We start from the raw sequence: 12,496 nt of genomic DNA, 5'->3' as shown, positions 1-12,496 counted from the left end.
CCAAAATCCCCCGATGGGTGGCGCAGTTAGAAGCATGTACCCAGCCGAATTTACTAGAGACAACAAAAATGCTTAGATATGAAAGTTTATTGAAGAAAGATGGGCAATTAAAGAAAAAAGAAGAACTGTTAAGACAGGGTGTGGAGATGGACTGGTGGACTCGCTTGCAACTTGATTCAAAACTTGGGAAAGATAAACAAGAAGGATTCTATTCAGAACAGAACAGAATTTGATAGAATACTCTTAGAAACAAAAGAAAAATATATCAAAAGAATGTATATGTTCCTATTGGATTTTGAGATGCACGAAGAAACAATAAAAGAATATATGATAGAATGGGCGCAAAATATAGGCCATAATATTACATTAGAACAATGGGAACAGATTTGGAAATACAATACAAAATTTACTAGAGCAACAAATTTTAAAGAAAATGTACATAAAATGTTTTATAGATGGTACATGACACCAATAAAACTGGTAAAAAATGAATCAGAACATATCAAAAAATTGTTGGAAGTGAAGAAGGGATGTTTTATCATATGTGGTGGACATGTAAAAAAAATGCAAGCATACTGGAAAATGGTAAGGAATCCAATACAAGAGATTGTTGGATTTACGATACCGCTGAAACCAGAGTTATTTTTGCTTAATATCACTTTAGATATTATAGATAAAGAAAATGATGTGTATTTAGTTATTATGATATTAATTGTCACAAGGATTTTATATGCTAGATACTGGAAAGATATTAAAATTCCAACAAAAGATGAATTAATAGAGAAAATAATGAATGTGGCGGAAATGGATAGGCTTACAGAGATTTTGCATCTCAAGTGGCCTTCTCTGAGCCTGTTTCCGCCCAGTCTCCAAGCTGGAGACCTACAGCCAAGCCCTCTTGAAAGACCTATGAATGGAAAGCATGGCTCTTATTTACCTGTCGACGACGTGCTCTCAGAAGATGACCTTTTCCTGGAAGGACTGCAACTTGTGGCCTCCAAAGGTCTCTGCGAGGGCTTGTCCTGTGCTGGGAGGGTTCCTGGGGGAGGAGAAAACAAGTCAGGGGGGAACCCAAGTTCTGGCCAGTGAAAAGGCAAAGGATCCAGGACTTCCTAAATTTGGTCGCTTCAAAATGCTCATCTGCCCAAAAACCCACATGGGGGAGGGGAAGAGAGGGTGTCTCCTTGGGGTGGGTTTCTCTCTGTTCTAATGCAATCTACCAGTGAGAGAACCCACTGCTTCCTGGGAGGTGTTTGACAACCAAGGCCTCTCTCACAATACATGTTTCCAAGAGCCACTTATATGGGACACGTTCATGCTACAGAACTCAGGGAGTGACTGCCCTTGGTTGACAAGCACACAAGCCCGACAGGTTGTTCGCCAATTCCTCAGCATCTGAACCCTGCATGACTTAATGTACTGATCCACGGCTTCTCTACATTTTATTCAAAGAGGCCAACAACCTGGTTAAACCAGTCAAATACAAATAGTAAGATCTGGCGGTTCCCACCCCCAAATCACTCAAATGTCACGGCAAGGTAACATAGACAGGCCAACACGACCTTAGCCCAACCAGCCACAGTCATAAGCCTGATCATGGGACAAAGAGACATCTTTCAGGAGTGGTGGCTCATCAACATGTGGCAAGGAGAGAACAATAAACTCTGGACACCCCGATATCATGCCCCTCCAAGGGGCTCTTGGCCACCCTGATATAAATATTCTAAGTAGCAAACGTGGGCAGTGAATTTCCCCAGGGACAGCATTCCACGGACTGGCCCCACCACAGAGAAGGCCCTGTGTCTTACACCCACGCAGCGTGTCTTTGGGAACAGTCGGACATCAGGATCACAGGTACTGCCGACTCCACCTGTGGAACTGACAAAGCTCAGAACTGAGCTCTGTCACTTTCTTATCTAAGCAGCACTGGGAGGTGGGGCCCACAGAGGTGATGGTGGAGGTTCTTATGGCATTCTTATGGAGTCCTAGCTCCTCAAAGATTTTAAGGACAAATCGTCTCTTAACTTTGCACTGAACACTGAAACAAACAGCTGACTGGAGGAAGGGATGCAAAAATCCGACTTCTGCAATCCATGGCCCAGACCCTGTTTAAAAACCTGGCAGCTGTATGCTGAACCAGGAGAGGTTTGCGGACTGTTCTTTGAAGGCAACCTCAACTTGGGAGCAGCACATTAATCTAACCTGGACATAACTAGAACACAAAGGACTGAGGTTTTCTGCAGTGCCATTTTGCTGTCCTCAGCTTGGTGGTTTCTCAACTGTGCAGCTGCTGAGACACCTGACACCCAGACAACTGAAGGTCACAGGACAGGTTCGCAAGGGCTGGTTCACATCTAGAAACGTTAAGTCTTGTCGGCAGCTTCTTGAGTCAGCCGCCCGCCCAACAGCCTTGGTTCACCTTTCCAAAGTGGGGCCCAAACCCAATTTAACATGCTTGTCCCCAGCGTATTCCGAAGCTTGCAAGTTTGTGGGCAGGCATCAGATCATGAAACATCCTTTCCATGGGCTTGCAGCAAATAAAAAACAGTCTCTAAGTGGCCACTGACTGCGAGGTAGGTACCAGGTCTACTGGAAGATGCTCCCAGAGATGGTACTAGGCCCCTCTGAGCTCCGTCACTTTCTTTTCTAAGCAGCTGACGTGCCACAACCAAGACACACAAGCACCTGTGGGGAAGAGGGCTAGTAAAAATGGATGTGGGCTAGTAATTTCTGATGACTCTCGGGCAAGCTAGGCTGTTATGCCTGTCGCTGGCAGGGTAACCTCCTGCCATTTTTAAAGTCCCTGCTCCTTCAGGGGAGTATTTCAGAAGCTGGGATTCAGTCTTTCCTTCCCTCTCCATCGTACCTAGAACTTAACTCTCTTTTGAATTTAAAAAAAATGTTTATATTGTGGTTCTCAACTTCATTCAGCTTTGCAGAATCCCCCAAACATTCACATTCAGAATTCAGTTCTCTTTCTTCCACATCCCTTTCCTTTTGCCACACGTGCTATCAACATTTAGACTGTAAGCACCTTGGGGCAGGAGCTGGGCTCAATGAGGATTTGGCACGGCAGCCAGGGAAGGAAGAGAGACTTTTCCAGAGAGAAGACCACCAGGGGTTGGAGAGTATTTCAAAGGATGTGCTAGAAGCCTCCAACGGGCACTCAAGTGGAACTCCCACGGCTGCTTTACCAGCTTCTGCCCTTTCACTGAAGCCCACCTGGGACCCCTGGTTTGTGCCAAGTTCACCTCTTTCGCTCTCCCTCCCTTTGCTGCTCCCGCCACATGGAGCCAAGCGACGGCAGAGAGACATGCCAGAGGCTTGTAAAGTTATGCCCAGAGTGGAGAAAGCAAGAGAGATGGAAGATCTTCTCCCCATCTCTCAGCACCCAGGGGGTCCCCATCTCACAGTGTCAGGGGTCCTCCAACGACACAGACTGGTGGTAGATTTAGGAGGGACAAAAGGAAGCTGGGCCGGCTTTAAGGCAATCAAATCAATTTCTCCAAGTTGGGCCTGAGCCTAAGGGGACCCAGCACTAGGGAAATCTACTCCAATCTTGCATGCAATTATAAATTCAAATGTGCTGAGATCCATTTGGTCCATTAACTTACATGCACTTTTAAGTGCACATTTGGATTGCTTTAATTCTACCACAGAGTTATCAAGTCTATAATCAATTTTATTTATATCTCTAAGATTGTACAGAACCTGGGGCCCCGTGAAACATGCTTCCAATTGGGCCCCACAGTTCCTAAGGCCGGCTCTGAAGAAGGTCGCTCCCTGCCACAATGCAGAAGGTGCCAATGGCATTTGCTCCTGCAAGACTTGGGAGATGGCTGCTAACTTGGATGGCTCAAAAAGGGGATCAAACACATTCACACAGGACAGGTCTATCACTGGCCCTGAGGCAGTATGCCCCTGAATTTCAGGAGAGGATTGTGGCCTTAACAGCCTGCTTATGGGGTTCCCACAAGAATCTCTAACACTCTAAACCACAGTTGTCCTCTCTTCCACATTTACTCCTTAGCTCCATCGCCCTCTTCCTTTTCCAATCCAGGGCGAGAAAGGAGCAGAGGCTGGCACATCACCAGGTAAGGTATTTGCCAACAACTTGTCTGCTCAAGGGAAGATGCTCTTTTTGAGCCATTTCTGCCCAATGCTGCATATATGCAACAGAGATCAAATGTGCACACCTGCGGGTTGGGGAGAAATGGGTTAAGCAGCCTCTCTCAACCTGATAGAGTTAAGGGGGGGGGATCTTGTGAACTACACCCTGAAATCCTTCAAGAAAGGCCAGGTAAAAACCTAAGAAATTGCTTTGATTCACACAAATCTTCCAAGAAGTTCAATGTTAAAGAACAGAACCAGAAACTGGACTTAAGAAGAGGAGAATGAAAGTGTAGAAAGAAACTCAAATGTGAAATTATCAGCCTCTTCGTACGCCAAGGACGCTGCACGCACACTCAAGAGTAAATTCATGCGCTCTGCGTGATGCGCGATACAGTCCTTGCAAAGGAAAGTTCCAGAGACTTTCATCTTGGGGCAGCCTAGCTCAGGCCCCTGCTGTCCGACATGCTTGAGATGTGGCAAGGGAAGGTGAGGGAGCCAAAGCTGCCTTCCTGCTGCAAACAGCTGGTTCCAATTGTGGGAAACACACTTACTGAAAAGCGATCCATTTTCATCTGACTCACCAATTAAATGGACTAGCAGAGACTCAGTGATTCAGAGATGGCACTTGGTGGGCTTTGGCCTCCGACGTCTCTGTTTTTCTTCTAATTAAGGCTGTTTCTCATCAAATCCACGCTGGGCTGCGCTCACGGTAATGGAATTCCGCAGGAAATTCCCAGAACTGCACTAACCAACACAACCTGTTTTCTCCTGCTCTCCCCACTTAACCCTTAAGGATGTTGCATGTGGCAATGGAGGGGGTGTCTTGAAATGGGGAAGGTAAAGCTGGGGCTTTGCTTTTTTTTTGCAGTAGATTCGAGAGAGGAAAGGAAGCCGATCTGGGTTGGTGGGGTGGGGGAGGGAAGACAGCAAGGGCACCATTTTGGTGGGGGGGGTGTAGTTTTCAAAAAGAGTCACAGCCTAGGCGTGGATACGTTCAAGGTTAATTTGCAAAGCAGCCGGGAGGACGCTTGTTATGGCTAATTTTTCTTACAACTTCATAATAACTACGGCAAAGCCAACACTTCAAGAGGAGCAGCTGTGTTCGCTGGTTACAACAAAACCCAGCGGGAACACCCAGCGGCACCTTAAGGGCTCAGATTTATTGCGGCAGAAGGATTTGTGGAGGAGCGCCATGAAATCCGATGCCTCAATGAATCTGCTGGTTCTTCAGGTGTGGTAAGGCTCTTTTTTTGTTATCGAAAAGTTCTCCAAAAGCCACCCAAAGAGAAGGGTTTCCGCCTCTGGCAGGCAGGCGCACTGAATGGCTGACAACAGTATGCTCAAGCAATATACATGGGGTGATCCTGAGGGGTGACAGAATGACGATCAGTCCACAGGTCTGGGTAATTATTTCCAATGCTCAAAGGCAGCAATGTTTAAGCGCCAGGGTGGACCAAGCACCTGGGATTTCCCCAGCCCTTAAAGGTCTTCCTGGCAGCAACACTATTCTGCCATCCATCACCCCAAACACACGGTTTAAATGCCTGGGATCAGGCACGTCTATAGAGTGCCTCCAGGTCTGTAGAGTCCCAGAACCCTTTTCAGTCACGGAAGATAACATGGGTGTGCAACGCTGGCCCCTACCAAGATAGGGCAGACTAGGTGGGAGGGGGGCAGCATATAGTTCACGTGCCCTCACACCTCCAATGAAAGAGATCTGGTATTAGGGTTGTGGGGGGGGGGGAATCTCTGCTTGATTGCCCAAAAAAGCTGCAGGCAAATGAAGTCAGCACAACTGGCCTGGAGAGACCAAAAGGCAGCTTGGTTTAACTGGCAAGGAGCACAGATTGGTCAGACTACCAGGAGCCTTCCCTTCATGATGAAACCATATCATGCTTTCTGAATGCAGAGAGCATTTCACATGTATGATTCTGCTGTGATCCTTCCAGCCGCTCTGTAAGGCAAGGAAGTAATATTATCCCCAAACTGCAGATGGGGAAGACTGAGATGGAGAGGGAATTGGCTTGCCTACGGCGACTGGGCTGGTCCTTGGCAGAGGCAAGTTTTAAGTAGGTAAATCCCAAATCCCAGCCCACGCTCCACCTCAAGGCACTGACCTCATGGGCTCCTAGATTGGAAAGCCATCTCCTCCAGGTCTACAGAATCGGCAGGTCCCTCCACAACCCCCCAGCCTGGCCCTCAAAACCCTTCTGCCATCCCATCAATGAGCAGACCAGCCCCAGTCACGTGGTGCACCAAAGATGTACTCTGGGCCAGGCATTCACATGCAGTCAGAGAAGCGCCTTACCTGACAGGGTTGGCAGCGCCTTCTCCATAGAGGGCAGCGTCTCCTTTCTGAGAGGTCGGCTAAGAGGTGCTTCTTGCGGGGTGAAGAATCCTGAGCCGTCAGACAGTTTTTTGCGCCCACCGGTACTGGCTGAGCCGGCGACACGGCAGCTGCCTATTGCACTGGTAAAAAGGTTTGTGTGTTCATCGCTGCTGGCTGGCTCCGAGCTTGAAGCGAACCTCCCCAGGGGCAGGCTGGGTGGAGCGTCCATGCAGTCGATCTGCAGCGGGGCCTGCAGCCCCAAAGTCAGGGAGCTGGAGTCCGACGGCTCCCTCCGGACCCACTGCTCCTCCCGGCCGAGCAGGCCTTTTGAAGGGGACAGGTGCGGGCAGGCCATGTGACATCGGTGCTTCTCTTTATGCTTGTACCGCTCGCTGACTGCCTCTTTCCCAAAGCGGTAGCGCTTCAGGGACTCCAAGACTGTCCGGGACGGGCCATTGGCTGCCAAGGCGTCCATAGAGACCTGCTGCTGCTCCGAGGAGCGGTGCTCGCGGTGCTTGTGGCGGTGACGGTGCTTGTGCTCCAGCATCCAGCCGTAGGCCATCTCGGGCGGGACGCTGGGGTGATAGGTGCTCATGGAGAGGAGGGGCGCCCGGCTGGCGGTGAGGAAGGCCTCCTGGCGCAGCAGCTTATGCTTCTTCTTGTGGTACTTGGCAGGGTTGAGGAGCAGGTGGCCCGTGTGCACGTAAGACGGAGGGGGCAGCGGGGTCGTGAATGAAGGGGATGGTGGAGGGGGGTACAGGGTTGGCGGGTACCGCCCATAATAGCCCAAGCCAATGGGAGCTGCAGCCAGGGGGGAAGGAGAGTAAGGCATACTGTAGGAAGGGTAGAATCCGGTGCCAGAAAGGGGGAAGCTGAGGCTATGCATGAAGGGCATTTCTGCCATGGCCTCCCGCATCTTGGGGGGCCGGCCCCTCTTCTTTTTCAAGTCAGGCTTCCGGATGTAGTGCAAAGGGTCCAAGGGGAAGGTGGGGTGGGTGTAGAAGCTATTGAAGTTGATCCGGAAGATGGTGGGCAGCAGGTCCCGGGGGATGAAGTGGTGGCTCCGGTGCGTGATCCGGATTTCGCTCAAGCGGCTGATCAGCTCCTCCAGCTCGGCCAAGAAGTCCGGGTCCTGCCGGCTGCGAAGCTGCGGGTACTTCTTCTTCCGCTTCCGCTTCTGCCGCTTCAGCTTGTCGTAGGCCAGGTAGTCGTGGCTTCGGCGCTTGCACTTGTGCTTGTGCTTTTCTTTGAGGCTGCTCAGGACCGTGGAAGTCTCTGGTGGGACCAGGGAGACGTGGTCAAAGGAGTGGCGCCGCTTCTTCGAGCCGCAGAACTTCTCCGCCCGGTCGGAAGTGCTGTTGTTGTCCGTCCCAATCCCGCTGTCGCTGGGGATGGTCTCGTCGCTGTGGGACTCGCTGATGGGCGAGGGGGTGGCTTCCTTCAGCGAGCTGAGTTCGCTCATGTGGGACGGGGAGTTGGGGAGGAGGGTCGGTGGGGACAGCCTCCTGCGGGCCCGTGAGGCCTTTCTCATGGCCAGAGTCTGAACGATGCTCCCTGGCCGGGTGTGGAGGTGCACGTATGGCACCGAATTCGGCTCCACAAAACTGATGTCGCTGCTGACGGGGCTCTGCCCCCCACTCACCCCAGAAGACTGGGAACAAACAGGAGATGGAAGAATCTCAGGGTTATTGGGGGCAGAAGGCAGCAGAGGGGGGATTGCCTGTCCTAGGGCCGTCCCCATGGCCTGCTGAGTGGACTTTTCAAGAGCACTCAAACCAGCCGAAGTAGCGGCCAGGAGGCCGTTGGGGATGGTTTTCGGCTTCCTGCCCCGCCTCTTTCCTATGTATATTGTTCCTTTCTTGCTGACGTTGATCTGCTGACCCAGCTTTGAGCCAAACGTGGCTGCCAGAGTCGAGACCGTCGTGTGGAGCTTGGATTGCACTTTGCCTTTATTTGGTTCCGGGGTGGTGGACAGGAGAATCTGATTCAAGAGCTTCTTCCGCTTGAGCGTCTTCATCTTGTTGATCTTCCGGATGATGGTTTTCATGAGCTGCCCATTGCTGCGCTTGACCTCCCTGCGGTCTGGTTCCTCCTCGAGGTCAGCCACGGCGCAGGCACTCGCTTTCCCAAGATCCTCCGGACTTTCGACCGGCTCCGTCATTTCAAAGAAGTCGCCATCTGGCTGCTGCTCGCTCTCAGACTCCAGCTTGTCACAGCTGTCCACAGTGACGAAAGGGGCCACAGAGAGGACGGGCGGCTTCATCGGGACCCCGGATCGGATTTGCCTTTTGGGTCGGCCTCTCTTCTTCGGAAAAGCCTGCTCCGAGAGGCTTTGCCGGAGAGAAGGGATTTCAACCTCTGGGTGCAACACAGGAGGCTCCTGTTCCTCCTTTGACTGCACAGAAAAGACTTTTGAGGCTGGGATCTTCAGGGTCCGCTTTGGGGGGCCTTCCAGATGGGGCATCTCTTTGGATTTGGACCGGTTTCTTTTAGACTTGTACATTTCTGACAACAGGTCGTCTGGAACGCAGCCTCCAGAAGCCGGGGCCTGCATGTGGGGGCTGTAAAATTTCCCTGTTTCCTTGTCAACATTTTCGAGCAGACCGAGCGAATGCATGCTACTGGGCTTGCTCAGCTTCGGCAAATGGTGCTTAACAAAGGTGTGCTCAACAAAGGAAGGTGAACCTGTGTTTTTAAAGAGCTTGGTCTGGTCCAGGCTGCTATTCGACTGGGTGCCGCAAGCCATGTTTTTGAAATGCTCAGATCTCCCCAACTCCAGGCCTTTGGGAGGCCGGCAGGTGCTCCTCGAGACCACCTTTGTCCAGCGGGGCTTCCTCCCTTTGCGTTTCTTCAAGGACTTCACTGGGGGGCCACTGCGGCTGCTCAGAGTTTCCGCTCCTTGGCATGGCTTCCCTGGCATGGTTATGGCACCTATCTTGAGAAAAGGCTTATTGTTAAATAAGCTGGAGAAGCTCACCACAGAGGGGGCGATTGTAGCACGGACATTCGACTCGGCTACCAAGCTGGGTTTCTTGCCGGAGGCGGAATATGACTTCGGGGCCTCGGCATGCATGCCTTTGGGACTGTTCAATTCCCGCCTCAGCCCTTTGCAGGCGGTGTGGGGACTGGGATGCGACAGCCTGCTCAGACTTGAGCGCACGCCGTCCGAGGCAAATGGGGTCTTGCTGATCTGCTCAGAAAGGTCTTCCAACAGCTTGGGTGTGTTGTTTAAGTGCTGTGGGTTGGAAGCTAGCTGAGCCAAGGTGGCCGTGGGGCTTCGCGTTAAAGTGGCCACAGACGCGGCTGGGGACGGAGACGGGTGGCTCCCCTCTCCCACCGCGCTGAACGGGGACTTGGCAGTCGATATATCAGAGGCACCTCCTGCCGTCCTGAACTCTGGAGACGTACAGTACACAGGAAGCTGCTGGTCGCGCTTGGAGGTTTCACAAGTGCCCCTTTCGCTGGGTGAGGAACTGTCCAGCTCAGTGCAGGAGCTTTCCTTGCCCCCGCCAGCAGCGTCTTTCTGAACCGCCAGCTTTTCGGGGATGCTCTCTTTACTCTGCTTCAGGCCGTGTTTCTCGAACATTTTACTGCCGAGGTTCTCCTTCAGCAGGCCTGGAGGCTCGGGACTTTCAAGACCCACAAGGGTCGCACCACAACACCGTTTAAAGGGCTCCGGGGAAAGATTAATAGCATCAACTTTTGGAGCCCCCAAGTCCTTACTCGCTGGCCCAGACGGACTGCCAGTCCCTGCCAATTTCTTCCCAGAGTCCTTAGCAGCAGCCAAACCAGCTGTAATGCCCACTGCCAGTGGCTTCTTTCCAGGTTCCTTCGCAACCAATCCGATTGGGCCGCTGGCTCCCAACAGCTTTTTTCCAGAGTCTTTATGAACCAATCCACTTGGATTACCAAACACCGGTAGTTTCTTTCCGGTGTCCTTGCTGACCAATCCCATGGGGACATCTGGCCCTGTGCGTTTCTTTCCTGCATCCTTATTGACCAACCCCACTGGGCTGCTGGGTGCCTGCAGCTTTCTTCCCAAGTCTTTGTTAACCAATCCCGGTGGGCCAACAGCCCCCATCGCCTTTTTCCCAGAGTCCTTATTAACCAAGCCGATGGGACTGCTGGTCCCCAGCAGCCTCTTCCCAGATTCCTTGCTGACCAGCCCAACTGGCACGCCGGTCACCAGTGGCTTCCTTCCACTGTCCTTGCTGACCAGCCCCATCGGAGAACTGAGGGCCGGCAGCTTCTTCCCACAGTCCTTGCTCATGAGCCCGGCTATGCTGGAACACGACCCTGGCAGCTTTCTGGCCCCAGAGTCCTTGCTGATCAACCCAACGCCACCACTGGTCCCCGAAGATTTCTTTGCCACTTCCTTGCTCCCCACCACAGCTGCAGCCATGCTGCCATTTCCTGGTGGTTTCTTTACAAAGTCCTTGCTGGCCAACACTGTGGCGGCCCCGACTGCCGGCGGCTTCTTTCCAGAGTCTTTTGCGAATCCAGAAGCAATGCTTATGGGTGGCTTCTTTTGCTTGGCTTTGGAAGACTTGGATGGGGGGCAGGTTGCGATCAGCTGAGCCAATTTTTCCGTCACCGTTGGCGTCCCGTTCATCGGAGATCTGTCCTTCAAGTCCGGGTCGCGGCTACTGACTGGGGCGGAAAGCACCGACTTCCCATAATCTACTACTTCAGGGCGCAGTGGCGAGAGTTTTTTCGAAAGCGGGCTACTTTCCCTTGGCCTGCTATCAGCCGCAGAGCCTTCCACCGACGTGGTGTCTCCACCCTTCTTGTACTGTTTTGGTGGTTCCTACAGGTAAAAAGAGAGAGAGAGAGAGAGAGAGTGCTTTAAGTATCCAAGTTAACAAGTGAGGAGAAGCACATTTTGTTTTACTACACTGACTTCCACAGGCAGGGCTGGGAAAAATACTTCTGATTTTGAGGATGCGGGATGTAGAGCTCAGTCATTTCACAGCCCCTGATACTTTCTCAGCCCCATCTACTGGTAGCGTGAAAACACAGGCCTGGCTAGCAAGCCATGTTCATTTACAAAAGAATTTCAGGGGTGGGAAACAAGGACCAAGACAGAGGCACGAGGAGGAACAGAGGGTGAGAAAAGAATCATAATGACAGTGAAAGCAGGACTTTTTGCTTTCTGTGTACACAAGTGAGACTGTTAATTTTTTAATTTTTTTTTTTAAAGAAACAATATGGTTTCATGATGATCTTGGGAAATGTGTGTCACAGCTAGGAAAAAAGTCACATTCCTAGAAGACAGCTCAGGCATTTTGGGCTCCAAGAACTGTACAAAACCAAAACAAGATTTATTATGGTGCACAAGTGCCCAGCAGTGGGAATCAGTAACTGGAAGCCCCCAGGCCAGTGTCCTACAGAAATGTTGCTTGGCTCTCAGCTGCCAAGGGGAAAAGAAGGCAGAGAGGGACTGATGCCTATGGCTTTAGGACTACCTGACAGGGTTTATTGAGTGAAAGCGGGCTGGGGCCTTGGTCTGCCACAGTCCTGCCTCGAAACCAGCCCTCCCCCCAGCAAAATTACATACTCAGCATACTGCTACCTACTGGGTCTGAACCTTGGTCCATTTAGCTTAGCAGTGTCAAGCACGCACTGGCAGCATCTATCCAAGGTTTCACACAGGGTCTTTCCTAGTCCTACCTGGAGAGGCTGTCAGGACGATGTTGGGATCTTTTGCAAGCAAAGCATGCATTCTGTCACTATGCCAGCCAGGCTTTACGACACTCCCCAAACCAGATACCTGGTGTTTTCCCAAAGCAGAAGCGAGACCTCTTCCTCTGCCCCCTTCCAGCTCCTCTTCCCCACGAGAGCATGCCCAGAATACTTTTACTAGGGGGTTACGAAATCCTCAACTTGAAGGAACTCCTTCATTCATAACAGTTCAGCAATTAATTTTCCATTCATGGCACCTCAAGCGTGCTGGGGGATTTCCAGAACACGGAGAGGAACAGGCCCTTGCACTGCCAAGGAGCTTGCCGTCTCACTGGAGAGATGATTTAGTAGAAGCTAGGCAAGCAAAATGGG

General features: G+C 51.5%; 1 protein-coding gene across 1 annotated transcript in view; it reads right to left on the bottom strand.

The window, feature by feature from the left end:
- Positions 1 to 12,496, bottom strand: part of ASH1L (ASH1 like histone lysine methyltransferase) — a 72,165-nt gene that overhangs the window by 40,599 nt on the left and 19,070 nt on the right. Inside the window, exons 3-4 of the mRNA XM_066610148.1 lie at positions 6,422 to 11,249; positions 938 to 1,039 (exon numbers count right to left, since the gene is read on the bottom strand). Coding sequence (XP_066466245.1) covers positions 938 to 1,039; positions 6,422 to 11,249 — 4,930 coding nt within the window. The remainder of the gene's footprint in view (positions 1 to 937; positions 1,040 to 6,421; positions 11,250 to 12,496) is intronic.

The sequence above is a fragment of the Tiliqua scincoides genome, chromosome 15 (genome assembly GCF_035046505.1).
Source record: "Tiliqua scincoides isolate rTilSci1 chromosome 15, rTilSci1.hap2, whole genome shotgun sequence".
NCBI classification, from domain to species: Eukaryota; Metazoa; Chordata; class Lepidosauria; order Squamata; family Scincidae; genus Tiliqua; species Tiliqua scincoides.
This window is presented reverse-complemented; position numbering and strand designations above follow the sequence as displayed.